General features: G+C 37.3%; 1 protein-coding gene across 50 annotated transcripts in view; it reads left to right on the forward strand.

Moving 5' to 3' along the window:
• Positions 1 to 18,666, forward strand: part of rims2b (regulating synaptic membrane exocytosis 2b) — a 240,779-nt gene that overhangs the window by 197,026 nt on the left and 25,087 nt on the right. For 40 of the 50 annotated variants that reach the window (XM_077196592.1, XM_077196603.1, XM_077196595.1 and 37 more), the window contains 2 exons: positions 268 to 426; positions 12,023 to 12,210. In XM_077196592.1, the coding sequence (XP_077052707.1) occupies positions 268 to 426; positions 12,023 to 12,210 (347 nt within the window). The remainder of the gene's footprint in view (positions 1 to 267; positions 427 to 12,022; positions 12,211 to 18,666) is intronic. The other 10 variants (XM_077196620.1, XM_077196622.1, XM_077196593.1 and 7 more) reach the window with 1 other exon arrangement.

The raw sequence follows: 18,666 nt of genomic DNA on the forward strand, positions 1-18,666 counted from the left end.
TTAAGACTTAGGAGAATCTCAAAGTATATGACAACATCATTCTGTGGCCTTTATTGTCACAGAATTAGGAGTGTTAATTTATTTTCACACTTTAATTCTGTTATCTTGTTAAAGATTTATTTTATTTTCATCATCTGCATGTCTGTCAAGCTCATGGCTGTCTGTTCTGTGTCTTTTCTGTCCTGCATGCTTCCTTTCACGATGTCATGGCTTGGTTTATGTGTTTGTGTGTCTGTCTGACTGACTGTCCGTGTGTGTATATGTCAGCCGTGCGGAGGCCCTTCCGAGTCAGGGAGAAGAGGTCGCTGTTGTTGTTGAGCAGTTGGAAGCAACTACAACAAGCACACTGGGGGCAGGGCATGAAGGGGGGGTGGGTTTGTCTACTGAGAACCCAGAGGAGGAGGAAGAACAGGAGGAACCTGAGAGGTTAGAAGCAGATTGTCTCATAAACCTAGCTAATGTCCTCCAACTAGTGTCCTTTAGCTAATGTCCTCCAGCTTAGTGTTCTCCAGTTTGTGTCCTCAGCTAATGTTCTCCCCAGTCTAATCATGCCCCTAAATCAAGGGAGGGGTATTAAGATAAAGTTCCAAGAGGTCCGGGATCTATATTTCCTTCCTAGTGGAGGTCCGGACAATACTTTTTTAGAACAGTTTTACATTTCCATTGGGTCAGCTGTAGTACTCTGTGCAAGAAAAAATCCTAAACGCTCAAAATCGTTATGATAGATGGGAATCCTGGGCCCAGAGAGCCAAAGCATTGATGTCTAAGAATTTTTACCAGTATTTACCAAAAAAAATTAATATTTCTCCCACCTGGATGTGAATATAAAAAGGTAAGATCAGATATTGTATCAGTTAATCTGCTGATTAATAATGTTAAATGAAAAAAAACAACAACAACAAAAAAAACGTTTAAAGGCGCAAAGCATTAACTTGTCGCAAACGTGGTTTAGTTAAGTAATTTTGCTGTATTCTCATTTTGTTTTCAAAATAAGTCTCTTCTGCTCACCAAGGATGCATTTATTTAATTAAATTAGAAAAAACACAAATATTGTGAAATATTATTACAATTTAAAATAACTTTTCTTTTTGAATATATATTGAATATATTGAATATATATATATGATTTATTCATGTGATGGCAAAGCTGAATTTTCAGCATAATTACTCCAGTCTTCTGTGTCACATGATCAGAAATCATTCTAATATGTGATTTGCTGCTCAAGACACATTTCTTCTTATTATTATTATCAATGTTGAAAACAGTGTAAAAACAAATTAAGATTATTTGATGAATAGAAAGTTCAAAAGAACAGTATTTATTTGAAATGGAAAGCTTCTGTAACATTATACACTGCCGTTCAAAAGTTTAGGGTCAGTGAGAATATTTTTTTTTTCGAAAGAAATTAAAGAAATTAATGCTTTTATTCAGCAAGGATGCATTAAATTGATCAAAAGTGACAGTAAAGACATTTAAAATGCTACATAAATGCTGTTCTCTTGAACTTTCTATACATCAAAGAATCCTGAAAAAAAATATGCACAACTGTTTTCAACACGGATAATTATAAAAAATGTTTCTTTAGCAGCAAATAAGCATATTATGGTTATTTCTGAAGGATCGTGTGACACTAAAGAATCGAGTAAAGATGCTGAAAATTCTGCTTTGCATCACAATAATAAATTACGTTTTAAAATATAATCAAATTAAAAAAAAGTAATTGTACGTTATATTTCACAATATTAGTGTTTGTTTTGTATTTTTAATCAAATAAATAAATGGTATTTTATGGTAAGCATAACAGACTTTTAAAAACTTTAAACAAACTTACTGATCACTTTTGAACGGCAGTGTGTATATATAGGAGGAGGGTTACAACAGTAAACAAAACGCTCACTTTTAGTCAGTCAGATTCAATGTTATGTCGATACTGATGCATGAGATCCCTATGGAAAGTGCCATAAATGCTGACCCTTCCCAGCTCAAAATGTAAGTTGAACAGACCTCCGTACCTGGTGGGACTGAAGAACAGAACTTTCTAGGGGGAAGATCAATAGTTACTGTTCCTTTCTGCTTTACCCTATTCAGCCACAACTGGTTGGATAACACTGGGGAAGTATGCAGAGTCCAGATGGAAAGGGACTCTACAGAGGCCACATCCTGTCCGTAGGGAGGTAACATGTGGAAAATACACATATGGACTGACCATTTGGCAGTGCTACATATGGAAGAAAACTCTGCGGTAGGTCCTACCTGGAAACGGATGGAACTACTACAAACGCTGAGCTATGACAGCAGACACTGCTACACCAAGCCAGTTTTCCGGCCACCTACCTATTATACCATTAACACGTTATCAAACTGGATCTGGATCTGTAAACTGGATCTACCCGTAGATTATAAAATCTCGCAAAGGTATTAAGTGTCACCCGGCCTGCAGATCTGCAGATGTCTGCTAAAGAGGAGCCATGTAGAGTGAGCTCCAACTCAGCTCTGCATTCTGTCTGGGCTGGGCAATTCGGGGGATGGGTCTGCCTCCTTCAGGGGCAGCACTTGTACTGTAAGAAAAGGAGTGTTGGGAACTTTGGGCAGTCTCTGCAGGTGCCAGAGATCTTGAGGTGGGTACAATATGGTGCCTCATCTCTGAGAAAGAAGGTCCAGGAGCATCAGGTTCAAGAACCAGGTCCAGGTGGGCCAGTATGGTGCAACCATCGAGACCTGTTCCTCATCCTCCCTGACCTTGCACTGTGTCTATGCAAGCAGGCTCACTGGGAGAAACGCATACTTGCATAGATCCTGTGTGCCCGCGCATCTGTGCCGAGGGTCCCCTCAGTCAGGGAGTAAAAAAGCTGCCAATGGGAGGATTCCGGAGAGGCAAAAAGGCCTACCTAAATGCGTCCCCGAATCAAATCCAGACCACCTGGGGATGGCGTCTCCATTCCCGGAAGTGTGAGCTGTCGTGAGAACGCATGAGCCGCACCATTGAGCTCGCCCGGCATGGAGCAACTTGAGCTGCTTCTGATTCCAGAGGAGGAGATGGCGGACGAGTTGCAGCGTGAGCGTAAATCACCCTGTTTGTTGATGTGCGCCACCGTTGCAGTTTTGTCCCTTTGGACCAATATGTGCTTGTCCTGCAGCAACAGTTGTAACAATACTGCTAGCAACTCCTGTCCAGGAGCCCGAAGCTGCATGCCCGTCGCATACAGTGCCCCAGCCCAACATGTTGTTGTGACAACAACATGTCTGGACACTTATTCTAAGGGTACCCCTGCCCTTAGAAATGCAAGCTAGGACCACATGCTGATAGGGTGGCAACAGATGTGTGATAGATGATGCTTCAAAGCACGCCTTGCGCCGAGAAACCAGTCGTCCAACCTCAAGAGTTCAGGACAAGGTGGAAGGTTCCACTCAAGCCCTACGCTTGCAGCTGCCCAGAAAAGCATAGCTGTCAGCTCTGGGTCCGACTCAACCTGCACTGCTCTCCCTAAAGAGAGCAGCTCTGCAGAGTCTTCATCCCTGGAGCACTCAAGCCCACCCTCCGATGCAGCGATCGACAACTGATTCTCCGCAGGAGCTCCGAATGAGACGCTAGGTCACCCGTCAGAAAGACCCGCGGATTCATCATAAAGCTCTAAAGCTCGCGATGTGTGTGAGGAGTGGGTGGCCCATGGGGACTGGCCTGTTGGAAGAACTCCCACAACAATCCATAGATTACCCTGCTTATTAACCGAAGTGGCTTTCTGTGGTGCAGAGAAACCAGAACGGGGAATAATGGAGGGCACTCATGTGTTTAGATCTTAACATCATGATGGTCATGTCCCCACTGAGAGAACATGGACCATCATCGAATGCTGCCTCAAAGTGTTGTGTAGCTGAATGCGCCTTTTCTCCAACAGAAGAACCTCGCCTCTCTTTAGCGAAGGCGGATGGCAGAGTGAGTAGAAACAACAGGTCGGCTCCAAAGCAGAAAGCTGAATGAGTGAGTTGCCAGCCAGCTTATATACCCGTTTGTCCGGGGGAGTGGCTTGGCATGCAAATATCACTCGCCAATCTTCAATGGCCTGATTTCTTGCTACCTGAGGGTGATTGGGCTCCTAAGTCGGCTCCTCATACATCAGTATAGAGTTAACGTTGAACATGACAGACTGAAAGGGAACTATGTTTTTAGATTAGACCAACATAAAAATGCACTTTAAATAAATGACACAGTTATTTCACTTTTTTGTCAGTGCATGTGTCTTGTTATTCAATCCTGTGTTTGGTAGTTCTAGATGGCACCACTCTCCACTGCCCTTTAATTCGTCATATTGTCCCAAAAGAGTTTGAGTCACTGTCATCTTATTAACCTTGGGGAGTTCTGCATGAACAGCTGCCATCTCCATTCCAATTAGACCAAAAACAAGAAACAAGCTTAAGTTCTCAAGCATTTCCACCAATTTCCACTTCAATAAGTTTTCAGTTTGTGGGTCACTAACTGAATATAGATGAAGTGTTTGTGATCATTAAAACGTTTCAGCAGATAAAATAGAATTTTAATGTTGTCAACTGAATTTTTCACTAATTAGCAACTGCAGTAGCATGAATTCTTACATAACCAGCACTCTGTGCACTCATACAGATGTTGAGTACCGCAGAATGCATTTTTATTAGGTTACAGTCATTTCAAAGCAGCACCAGCGCTCTTCAAAATGTTTTATCCCTCTTACTGTTTGTGACTGTATGACGCCCATTCATGTTGCTTTAATGAGGGGTAGTCTCATTCATAGTCAAATGCCATTTTCATAGCAAGACAAGGTTATTTCCTATCTAAGTTATTGTGTATTCATACAGACACAATCATTAGATTTCATAGCTTCTGCCTAAACGTCACAGGAAATGAAAACATTCAGCATTAATCCTCTATGTCTGCATTGGTTTCTCAAGTTTCCACAAACACACTGAGCTGCTGCAGCATGAGATTAAGTGCCAAAATGAAATGCCATAGTTAGCAATAGTCCTCCTTTGTCACGTGAAGTCCTTCTGTCAACCCACCATTTTCATTTGTTTTGACTGATAAGCAGGGCCTGAGTGGGGACACTTTTCAGCCCGGGAGTTTCAGGCCTAAGACCAGCCCACTTTTCCATGGTGGTGGAAATTGGATAAATAAAAGCAACAGTTTAGCTCTTACTATTGTGTAGTTTTTATTAATACCATGGTTCAACAATAATGTAAAGGTTAAATAATAATTAACTTAAGCTGAGAAGTTAACAAAAAATATTCCACTATTCCACAAGGATAGGTTGATAAATTAACAAAAGCATACTGCTCTTTCTTACATTATGTAACTTTAACTCATACTGTTTACTCTGGTATCCGCTCTACCTTTCGCTGTAGTCATGGCCTCCTCATTTTCAGCGGGGACTGGCTTATCTGCTGCTCAGAAGCTACAAAACAATAATTAAGAGGTCATTTTACTGCATACAGGGATCAAGCTTGAGTTTTGTTATCAAAATTTGCATAATATTCGCAAAGTCTATGAATCGCCATAATTGGGTGATACAAAAAGGCTAATATTTTAATTAAATTTAATATTTTGCTTGTGAATAGGTTGACAACGCTACAACAGTATTAGCCGAATAATTACGTTGCAGCGTTGCTAATGCTAATCATTACTAGGCCTATCTCTATTTACCTGTTGCCACTTGTGTTTGTCTTGGCACATTTGGCCGCATCCTCCTCCAATGCCTTTTTTTTTTTTACCTGGCTTTTTCAGCCCCTCCTGGCCTCTTCCTCCCATCCATCCTACCTGACGCCCTACCGTTACGGTAGGGCCGGCCCAGCTATCAGTAGCCTACCTGAGAAAACGTTTTGGAAAAAGACGAGCTATGGACCCAACCAACTCTATTTGGGAGGGGAGAACTCCGTCACATGGTACAACCCTTGCATAGGCTGCGTGCTGCGGTGTCAGAATGCGGAATGTGTGTAGCCTAGAATAGACTAACGTGACAAATGTAAAAAAAAAAAAAAAAATCCTCGACCGGCCCAAAAGTAAAGCAGCCCACCGGGAATTCTCCCGATTACCCACTCCGGGCCTGCTGATAAGGCCCTTAAAGCCCCCCTGTAGTCAATAATTGTATCCCTTAAAACTTTGATCACCAACATGCCATATTTAAGGCGAGACACGGCAGGCCAAAACATTGTTTTTTTTTCACTGGTCAATTTTGAGATTTTGGGATATTTATCTTCAATAACATGTCTTCTTTCAGACTTGTGGTGAAAAAAAGTCCGAAACACACATTTAGGTCTTTATTCTACTACATTTTGTCTGTTTGCGTCTGTAGATTTCTCATAAATTCATCAAAAGTTGTCGTTATAAATCATCCCTCTGCTCCGCGATCGTGATCTGCACCCTGTCATCACACACACCATTAGAAAGCTCTCTCTCTCCTGAACAATAATGCCCGATCCAAATATGGTCATTTCCTTTTTATCAGCAACCAATCGCGAAAGTAAAAGGGGGGATTTTACTCTAAATGCGCAATCTCATTGGCTGATGCTAAATCTTTAAAGCCCGTTTTCTCAAAATGACTGTTCTCTCATACTCCAAGTCTGAAATCTCCACTTCAGTTTCACCTATATACACCAAACTTTCCAGTCTTGTACCTAGTTATATTATGAAGACATTTACAGAGGGATTTGTAAATATATTATTCCTAGCCTGATTGATATAACATTTTATTCCAAAAAACATGTCGAAAATCATTTTTTAAGGCTATTGGCAGTATATTCTGGTTTACAGGATAACAAAAGTAGATATCCATAGATCCCTCTGTAATTTGTTTCCCATCTAATATGTGAACACAATGAAAAAATAATTTGAAACCTGGCTTTATCCAATACTCAGATTTTGTTTTTTAAAATATATGCAAATTAGCGCATATTTAATTAGATAATGTCTCATTTGCATATTTAAACATTAAATTACAGAAAACTTGTAAAACAGTTTTTTCTCATCTTAATTTAGGTAATCAACTGGCTAAGTTTCATGGTGATATCTGCTAGTTAAAAAAATTACCCTATTCACCTGTAGGGTCTCGCCTGAAAAAAAAAATCCTGTGAAAAAAAAAATGTCTTCATGCCATAAAATAGCTTGAACATAACTTTACACCCTTGCTTCATTTAGTATATGCAGATCCATGAATATCCAAATTAACCCCACCTCCACTCACTAACACAAGCTCAGAGATTTGGTCAACTTTACAAAAATTACTGTAGTAAATGCTGCACAATGATATCGCTCTTTACAATGTCGGACACATAACGGTAATTAATATGATTAGCTTTTTAATTTACTACGTTATCAAACAGCTAATGATGTGTTGCTAATGTTACACAAACCATGTCCGGGTTTGCTATCTCAGTCTGCCTTCTAAATATCAGTATCTTTAGAAACGCTTTGAACTTAGAACGTCAGTGGAGAAAGGCATATAGTTTGTCATAGCATTGTGTTATACATCAAATACATAATTCACCCTCTATATTGCTAAATGTACCTGATCTTTCATATCAACAGAAAATATATCGGGATAACCTGGCTACTGTTCAGACTCCCCTGCTTCAGAACATAGTATTGTATACTCCAGGGACTCAGTTCTAGTGAAGGATACTACGAGCCTATTGTAATTTATAGTTACTATATTGTTAAAAAATGTGGGGTCGGTAATGGGGTTTTTATGTTTTTGAAAGAAGTCTCTTAAGCTTATTATTTCAGTCTTCAGTGTCACTTGATCCTTTAGAAATTAGTCTAATATGCTGATTTGGAAACGTTTCGTATTATCAATGTTAAAAACAGCTCTGCTGCTATTTTTCTAAAAACTGTGACACTTTTTTTTTTTTTTATAATAGAAAGTCCAAAGAGCAGCATTTATTTGAAATAGAAATAATAAATGTCTTTACAGTCGCTTTTGATCAATTTAATGCATCTTTGCCATCTTTGTAGCACCTACTGCCCTGCACTTCCTTCTGTTTTTCAGCCCAATCTTAACCGTTTGCATGTTCTCATATGTATCATAAAAAAGTTTTTTATATTCTTGTTAAAAGTACAGTTAAAAACGACAAAAACTTGTCTAAAATCTTAAGTACAGTATTTCAAGAATGTAAGATAGTTTGTTCAGACTATTTGAAGATATTTTAATAAGTTAGACAGTTGTAGACAGATACAATAATAGGACCTGCCGAAACCTGTTGATTTCAATATACAAAGCAATATCAGGTTGTAGAGGCATATTTAAAATAAATAAAAAAGTAATAACACATACATTTGAGTCAGTTTGTATAGTGTTACAGTGTTTAATGTCTGATGATCCTGCCTAATAAAGACTTTAACATTCATAGCAAAGATTATTGTTGAAGATAGTTGTCATAGAAACAGCTACATCCTCTTCTTCAAGACTGTAGAAATATTTTAACTCAGTGTCAATAGAACAATCCTCAGAAAATTCTTCTGAAAGTATTTTCATATGGTAGATACAAACCCAGAAAAGATGTTCACTCAAAAACTTGCCATTCACAGAAAAACAAACAGAAAGTAATCTCTCGTTTCTGGTAGTAAGATGGATCACTAGCACAGGATTCAGGATTCAATCTCATGTTAGTATCCTAAAGCCATCTTCTCATATCTTTTCAGGAGAGAGAGCTTGAGTTTGATGAGTCACTGTCTCATTATTTCCCCCTTGTTTGACTCAAGAGCTTGTCTCACGTCACTAAAATAGGTCATTATACAAGCTTTCTGCAAACTGTGCCTCTGTGGATAAATACTTAATATATTACAGTCTCTATTCCATACCTGACCTTTCTACAAGATATGCTGGAGTAGACCTATTCAATTCAATTAAATAATGCTAACCCTAATGCTGATTAATTCAATTAATTTTGTAGAGATTGACTTTACACTAGAGACATTTTTGTTCTTTACAGCAATCTCTCATGGCAGGTGAACTCAAAATAGACACAGCAGCACACAGTCTTTACATCTCTTGACACCATTATGACTTCTTACAAAATAACAAGTCTGCAATCAAAATCAAAGATTTTGGTCACACTTTACAATAAGGTCCCATCAGTTAAGGCTAATGCATTACTAACTTAAACGAAGACTGAGCAATACATTTGTTACAGAATGTATTAATGTTTGTTAATGTTAACGTTAAAATAATCTGTTATTTAAATTTGAATAAATTATACACAGAAAGGGATCAAAGAATGCTCCCTTTATAATTGCTGTAGCTGTCAATCACACAGCGTGAGTTTATCAGTGACTTCTGGACTCTTGCCAAAATTCCAATTATAATTAATGACACTTTCTACATTGCTCAATGAATCTCTTATTTTCATTGTGTTTCAACTGTTAGTTATGATGAAAGCATTTGTGAGAGTGCAGAGTTGCATTGACTAGATCACTGCATTCATGCACTCCACAGACATATCTGTCATCGGCTACAATGCTCATCGCTGCAACATTTCATTCAACGGGAGTAAATCAAAATATAATGCTATAATCAACAATTTTCACGATTAGGTAATCTTGCCAGCTGTAATATTAAAAACGTAATAAAAGATTTCGAGAGAGTTCCACATGTAATACTTATTTCATATGCAAATATGTTAGCCAATAACAGCAGTGGGCGTTTACATTCAAGTCTCACAGCAGACCAGTGGTGGAAAGAGTACTGAAAAAACATACTCAAGTAAAAGTACCATTACATTCCAAAAAATGTAGTGTGAGTAGAGTAAAAAGTACTTGTCCAAAAAACTACTTGAGTAAGAGTAAAAAAGTAGCTTATTTAAAAGTACTCATGAGTAGTGAGTAGTGAGTACTGAGCTGCGGATTCTACCCCTTATAATAAACACTGTGCACTACAATTTATAAAAAAAAAAAAAAATTGCACATACTGTAATTCACATTATATTTTGTTCTTTGTCAGAAAGATTGAAGAATATCTATCATCCATCTTTTTAAAATGCATCAAATCAGTACACGCATCACCATTTAAATCATATTATTTGGGGGGAAAAAAGCATTTAAAATTAGGCAAAAGGCCACTGGGCCTGAGCATGCTATTGTTGCACAAAAAATATCAATATTCATAACTGTGCAAAGAATTCAAAAACCTTTAGAAACTCATATGATAGTTCAGCATCACACACCATGAGATGGGTTAAATAGAGAGATTAAAAAATACCCAATTTCTCTCCAAAACGGTAGCCTACCAATGTTAGTGTTCTGATAAATGAGAATCACTAATATTATCAGATTTCCTCTCCTAATGCACTCAAAAAGGCTAAGATAGTGAGCTAACGCTAATTACACACTTTAATTCCATGCTATTAATTATGTTACAATTTAAACGTAAATGGACATTTTTCTAGAAGGGTGGCATCATCCCTTACAGTTTACACGGCTACATTTACTCACATTGTAATGCTTAATATAATTTGTAAGGAAAATTGTGCATTAAATAGGGAAGTTATATCCAGGAAACTTTTACAAAAGAAACAAACAAACAAACACACACACACACACACACACACACACAAATGCATGTCTCTTTGTAGTCTCCGCGAAGCTGTTTTATCAGCAGCATCCACACACAAAAAAACAAAAGTTGATCATGAAAAATGTTTAGTTCAAGTTAACGCCATGGTTCATAGAGTGCACTGATGCTGAATCTGGCGGCATGGCGAGCGCAAGACGCGGCAGTGCACAGATCGTGATGGGCGTCTCTCTATAATGCGATTGTGAAGTAAATGGGAGCGGGAATTCACCGCATTATGAACTCGTCACGCAATACCCCCAACCTCAGACCAAATGTTAGGCCCTGTAGACAGGCCAGCCTATATGTGAAATGTACCTTAGCATATTAGAGGAAGACGCTGATATCTGGATTGAATTGATGCGTGAAAAATGCACTTCCACAGCAGTCACGAGTAACAGCAGGAATAGGCGGTTAAAGTCTTCTATCCTTAATTTGATTTGATGACAGTCACGAGACCAATTACTCGATCCAATCACGTTGATGGATAAAAATTAAATTAAATTAAAACAAGAATGTAACGAGTAACGACCACAAACAGAAGGAAAATAGCGGAGAAAAAGTACCGATACATCACTTAAAATGTACTCAAGTAAAAGTAAAATTACAAAAATTTTAAACTACTCAAAAAGTATAATTTCTGAAAAAAAACTACTTAATTACAGTAACGTGAGTATTTGTAATTCGTTAGTTCACACCCCTTCCAACAGAGTTTTCAAATCAGAGGGCTAAAATCAGGGTGGAAAATGGCTATTTATTTATAAACTATGACCTTTTTATGTAAAAATCATTCTAACAATATAATTGCACCTCAGGAAACATTATAAAATAATTTAAAAAAATTCAGTTTATGACCCATTTAAAAAAACATTTACTTTTTTGCAAACAACAATAGTTTGCGAGAGCACAAAACACAATGAGGCTGTGAAAGTAGACTAGTGAGTATTTATCTGTTCAGCATGAAGACGTTTAATGTCCCAGACAACCTCTGGAGTTCGATTTAGACACAAAGTTTTTTGTTTGTTTGTTTGTTTGTTTATATCACAAGGGGGTATTACCGATGTATTTTATATTGTAGAATAAATGTGAAAATAACCACAGAACTTATTTCAGGCATTTAACCAAAAACCCATTCAAAACCCTAATAACTTCAGTCCGATAGAACTGGAAGTGCTAAATTGCAACTTGTTTCCGGGTTTTGGCTTAAGAAAAATAGGTCATCCCTGCAGCACTGTATAGATGCTGGTCATGTTGCTCCCCGGAGATGTCATACACTGTGGCTGTTATACCAGTGTGACTGTCCTTCACCTTTGACCCTGCTCCTAAATCCTATAGCTTAAGCCTGTTCCTTCCTCTCTCTTCCTGTCCCTGTCCACCTCTCCTTCCCTCTTCCTGTATCACCTCCTTCTGATATTGCTGACAGTGAGTTTACATCTAAAATGAAACACAGGGCTCAGACGGCCACCCCTGGCTCCGTCATCACCAAGAGTTCCAGTGTGGGTGGAGACATGTGCTCGCTGGGCAGGAATGATGATGAGGACGATGACAAGAAGAGGCGCTCCAGCTTCGGGGCGAAGATGGCCGCCATGGTGGGACTGGGAAAAAAGAGTCAAAGTACCTCACAGCTGGACCCAGAGGGTGAGTGAGCTGTGCTAGTACATTAACCCAAGAGAATGACGAACTTTCCAACACTTTACACTACCGTTCAAAAGTTTAGAGTCAGTACAATTTTTGGTTACACTTTATTTAGTTAAAGGTGCCCTAGAATGTGTTGAAATAATATTTTAATTTTGTCTCTGATATCTACATAAGGGTATGTGGCTTGTTTAAGGGCATTTAAAATGTCCAGATATGGTTTTACAGGTCCATTTTCAACTCTAGAAATTGGCCCTAGAATGAAATGGTCTGTATTTACCTTATTTGGAAGGGTCATGAATAGTAATGAGGAGTTCTGCTCTGAAGAGCTGTGGTGCACTCTGAAATACAAGCGTGCAAAATAATCATACGTCAGTTTTCAAAAATTAAAACATTTGAACAAATGGACTAACGTTAGATGCCTTGTCAAATAAATATAGCTTCAACTTATGTGGTGTAGAATGTGACGTTAGCTAGAAGGATCGAGTGAGCTAACATTATCTTTGAGCAACTAAATTAACGTACTTAGCCCCTGACGTGTTGTTGATGAAATAGACGAAAGTACAATTATTTGACAAAAGGGAATTTACATATGTATCTAAAAGTATTATTTTGTAGATTTATATGACAACACAGGCAAGAAATATTAACCTCAGCATAAATACTTTGTCATACTATTTAGTTATGTATGCTAGTTACTTGGAGTTTGATATTAGTTACTGTACTAGGATCTTGCGCTGGATCTAGATAACACAGTGTAAATTATCGTTAATAAAATCACTACTTACCACTTGCGGGAATATAGTTGGAATTACCCCCTTCTTCAGTAGGCCTATGAGACGCTGAGAGAAGCCTGCTTGATATTGTCCCAGGTTCGAAAATAAGTCGAAATGGTGAAATGGGCAGAGCAAACTAGCAACTTTGAATTAAACTGTTGCGGTATCCGATTATATATAAACATCAACCACGCCTGTTGACATTCCTTTTGAACGGTAAGGTATGAAAAGTCTTCACATTCGGCTGCGCAGTTCCGCCTGGCATTGGCTGGCATATGCAAATGTTGGAGGCTTACATATTAATGATCCCGACTGTTGGGTCACAGTCGGTGTTATGTGGAGATTCGCCTTTTTTTCAGGGGTGTTTTTCAAAAACGAGATTTAAATAAGAAGGAGAAAACAACGGTGTTTGAGACTCACTGTATGTCATGTCCATGTACTGAACTCTTGTTATTTAACTATGGCAAGATAAATTTATTTTCAAATTCTAGGGCACCTTTAAGCATTAGTAAACAGTAATCATTTATAAAGCATTAATAGACATTAATAAGCATTTTATAAATACAGCTATAAATTATAGCTAGCATATCTATAACTTGTTTAATTATTGTATTTTCAAACTTTATTAATGATTATTTAAGTATTGCATTATTTACTAACTAGTTATTTAGGAGTTGTCAGTGGTTCATAGGATCACTTGGAAAGTGTAAGTAAATTATTAATAAACTATTTAAAAGTACATTCATACATCTAATTATTCAGACATATAGTAATAGTTACTTACTGTGTCAATAAATGTTTTATTAACTTGTATTTCTACTGTAAATCATGGTTAATTCAGGTAGTTATAAAGCGTTTAGTAGTGGTCAGTTAACTTTATAAAATGAATGCCTAAACATTAATACCCACCAATATATGTCAAAAAGGTCAGGCTTGGCTGGTATACATCTACACACATTTGGTTATGTTAATGTAGAAAACAATTGGGAGAAAATAAAATGTGTATCAGTATATTGGATGCATGCATTAGGTCTTAAATTGACAGCCTAATAAACCTGCTGCTGTCCGTGTCATTAATGTTAATCAAACAACAAAACAAGAAAATCACTCGCTACTCCTACCCTCTTGACAACAAATGTTCTTTATTGTGAACTGTGGTTCCATGAAGAACCTTTAACATCCATCTCTGCATTCTTTATAGTGGAAAATGGCTCTCTGGATTTTTAAAATCTTCTTTACAATAAGAAAGAACTGTTCACTGAAAGGTTTTTTGTGAAACCAAAAATGAGTCATACAGCTCAGCCATTCAAATGAATCAGGATCATTATCACTGATCATCTCAATGGATGGAGATCCATTTGAACCATGCAGTGCTGCTGGTACAAATTCTGAATAGGTCTGTTCTCATTCATTATACAGCCCTGTGTAATACAGGCTTAATCAATGCCAGTGAAGATTCATTCAGAAGTCATGTGGTGCAACTAACATGGACAAAAAATAATAAATAAAAAAAACAGGAAGTGATTTAATAGAGAAAGCACCTGCAAAGCACCATGGTCAGTAAGTTTCCTAAAATATCAGATAATTTGACCTTTTTATTGCAAAGCAAGGTTAGTTTAGGTTGCAAAATTCACATGGTGTGACTCCTCAAAAATGTAATATTTGTATATGAATAATTCATGATATGTTAAAAAGAAAATACCATAAAAAAACATTTTCTTTTTTTTAATGATTAAGATGGTTATGTTGTCATCATTTACTCACTCTCATGTCACTCCAAACCTGTATGACTTTCTAGAGATATTTTAGTAACCTGCTAATTGAAACACTACTAAACACTAATACACAATCGTATTGCTCATAAGAGGGCTGTTAAAGCCTCGGGTGGAGTGGGATTTTTGGTTAAAAATGCTGTGTTGGAGCAGTATTTAGTTTGCATTGTTGATAAAACAGTTGATGGGATATTTTGTTTATGTTTTGAGCATAGAGAATCGCAATATTCTTTCATTTTAATTTCATGTTACCTGTCTCCAGAATCATCTGTCTGGGGCAGGAATGCAGATCTTTATTTCAACCATCTATTGGCATTGATATATACTGTTACCGACAAGGTGGACTCAATCTATATATGTGGTGATGTTAATAGCCGGATCGGGGCGCTTAAGGACTATGTGGAAGGAGATGATCTTCCTCCTCGATTAGCTCTGGATGCCAATGTAAATAAGCATGGTCATACCTTTCTTGAGTTTTTGAAGGATTCTAAATGCTGTATACTTAATGGGAGGCTGAATCCGGAAAATGATAACTTTACTTCCATCTCTGTAAGGGGCAAAGCTGTTGTGGATTATATTGTAACGCCTCATGTTAATTTGAATACATGTCTTGGATTTAATGTTTATCTACCTTCACAACTTTTTGACAGGGTTGGTCCAGGAAGTCTTGATCTGATTGATGATCATAGCAGAATCCCTGACCATTCAGTTCTTTGTTTACGTTTTCAAGCGGGGGAGGTGGTCAATATTCAGAGTAAGGCTGACTGTCCACAATATGCAAGACGAGACAGGAATTACCCTGTTGATTTCCTGTCTTCAAATATGTGTTGTAGGGCCCTATTGGAGGTAATAGGCCAATTACAGAGTGTACATAAAAATCAAGAAAATATGGACCAATGTTATTCTAATCTTTGTAATTTTTTACATGCTGAGATGGACAAATATTGTCCTGTAAAGAATATGGGTGCTACAAAGAAATATTACAGAGTTAAACAACCTTACTGGAATAATGAATTAAATGAATTATGGTCGAAGTTACGATCGGCAGAAAGATTATTTCTTAAGGGTAATCCTGGGAAATTTGGGGAGAGGAGGGCTTTGCATAGTGAATTTGTACAGTGTCAGACTAGCTTTGATAGAAAGCTTAGGTTTTGTAAAAGAAGGTTTAAAAGAGGCCAGGCCCTCAAATTAGAACAGTTACAAACTGGTAACCCTCAGCAATTCTGGAGGGAATTACTTAAGTTAGGTCCAAAAAAGAAAACATTAATTCCTATGGAGGTTTTATTTGAAACTGGCGAATCTTCTTTTGAATGTGGACAAATATTAAAAAAGTGGGAAAAGGATTATCGTGAATTATATTCCTATAGTAGTTTCTCTTTATTTGATGATAATTTCTTAGAAGAAACTTGTAAAGTAAAATTGGAGGTGGAAACCGGGATGAACACAATATACTATCAAAATGATATACTGAACAGTGATATTACGTTAGAGGAAGTACTTAAAGTACTAGATAGAGCCAAGGTAAATAAAGCTGTGGGCATTGAAGATCTCCCTAACGAGGTACTTAGGAACCCTAGCTTGTGTAATGTTCTACATTGTTTATGTCGTATATGTTTTCAGAATGGTATTATACCATCTGTGTGGAATCGATCAATTATCAAACCTATCCCGAAATCCATAAAAGATGATCATAGGGTCCCGCTGAATTATAGAGGGATTAGTTTGATTAGTACAGTCTATAAAATTTACTCAGGAGTCCTTAACAACAGACTTAATGCTTTTTTGGAGGCTTATGGGGGATTAGTAGATGAACAGAATGGTTTTAGGAAAAACAGGTCCTGTTTTGATCATATTTATGTGCTATCCTCGGTGGTGAGAGCGCGTTTGGATAGAGGTAAAAGTACTTTTGCCTGCTTTGTTGATTTCAAAAAGGCGTTTGATTGTGTTAATCGAGACCTTTTACTGTTTAAATTACTTTCATTTGGTATTAATGGGGAATTTTATAATGCTATAAAACTCCTTTACAGAGACCCCATTGCTTGTGTACAGATAAATAATTTGAGAACAGACTGGTTTCCGACACCTTTTGGGGTGAAGCAGGGTGACTTACTTTCCCCTTCCCTGTTTGCTTTCTACATAAATGATTTAGCCCAAGAAATTAAGCAGGGAAATCTGGGTGTACAAATTGAGGACATGAATCTAAGTATTCTGCTTTACGCAGATGACATTGTTTTGATAGCTGAAAATGAAGTAAGTTTACAAAATATGTTGAATATTATGAGTTCCTGGTGTAGAAAATGGCGTCTTACTATTAATTATGAAAAAACACAAGTTGTTCAATTTAGGAAAAAAAGTGAATTACAGAGTACTTATGTATTTCAGTTTGGGCCTGTGTCCTTAAAATATACCAGTCATTATAAATACCTTGGTTTTGTTTTTGATGAAAATATGAAGTTTACAGAGGGAAGAAAAATACTAGCAGAGTCTGCTGGAAGGGCATTGGGTTCTGTGTTGAGTAAAATGAAACTATGTACAGATCTTGGTTTTTTGACATTTACACAACTATATAAATCTTTGGTTGACTCAGTTTTGTTTTATGCTGCAGGAGTTTGGGGATTTGAAGAGGTTTATGATTGTAATTCTGTTCAAAATCGTGCTTTGAGATGTTTTCTTGGGGTACATAAATATGCAGCGAAGGTAGCTGTGAATGGAGATGCAGGATGGGATCCATGTATTGTAAAACAAAGGTGTGAAATGGTGCGATTGTGGAACCGTCTTGTTAGTCTGCCAGAGGAAAGGCTAACGAAGAAAATTTTTAACTGGGACAGAGCAAATCATCACCCCTGGTGTGGAGAAGTTTTGTCAATATTTTCTGTGTCTGACTTGCATATAAGGTACTACAATAAGCTTCAATGTAATATAAAGGATGTCAGACAAAGACTGTTAAGTAAATATGAAAATCACTGGAAACAAGATATATGGAAGAAGCCAAAACTCAGAAATTATGTTCAGTTTAAGAATGATTTTGTAACAGAACCTTATATTTTCCTTAATTTAAAGAGAAGGCAGAGGTCTCTCTGTGCGCAATTGAGAACTAGTACCTTACCTCTGGCAGTGGAAGTGGGTCGATTTAAGGGTATACCTGAACATTTACGTTTATGTGAATTCTGTGATCTCAAGGTTGTGGAAGATGAATTTCACTTTGTTTTTTATTGCCCTTTATACTATGATTTAAGGAACTATCTTTTTGAATTAGTTCAGTTAAAAAATCCTGATATATTTTGGAAATATGAAGGGGAGATTTTGTGCTGGCTGTTTGATAATCATGTTTTTGCTTTGGCAAAATTTATAGAAAAAGCCTGGTGTTTACGGCAAAGTATTCTGTATCCTGTATGATATCCCGTATGTCATCTCTATTTGTATGTGTATTTATCTTTGTGGTTTAGTTATACTATGTTGGAGATTTTGTCTTATATCACGTGGCTATTTTGGTGATATGTGTGAAGCTGTTGTGTCTAATAAGCCCATGAGGGCTGGGCACCATAAAAGGTGTTTGACACTCAAATAAACAATAACTAACTAACTAACTAACTAATACAGATAAAAGGAAATATTTTACCTTAAAAAAATATATTTAAAAAAAATCCTTTAACATCCCTAAATGACCTGCTTTTCTTATTCTGGGAAACAAAGCACTTTGTCTCTCACTTTATCCATGATGTAAGTCATGACCTAATGAGTAGCCCATCTGAACACACACATGCAGTGATATGAGCTAGCTTTAAGGAAGTGCATGTCCCACTCTACAGCTCACAGGTAGGATTCAGAGGTCCTACTGGTTAAATCGTGCCTCACACCCCGCTCTGCCTCATAAAGAACCGCTGGGATGGGATGGGATGGCTTGAATCTGA

The sequence above is a fragment of the Siphateles boraxobius genome, unplaced genomic scaffold, assembly GCF_051911475.1.
Source record: "Siphateles boraxobius isolate OS27281-9 unplaced genomic scaffold, OSU_SipBor_1 35, whole genome shotgun sequence".
Taxonomy (NCBI): Eukaryota; Metazoa; Chordata; class Actinopteri; order Cypriniformes; family Leuciscidae; genus Siphateles; species Siphateles boraxobius.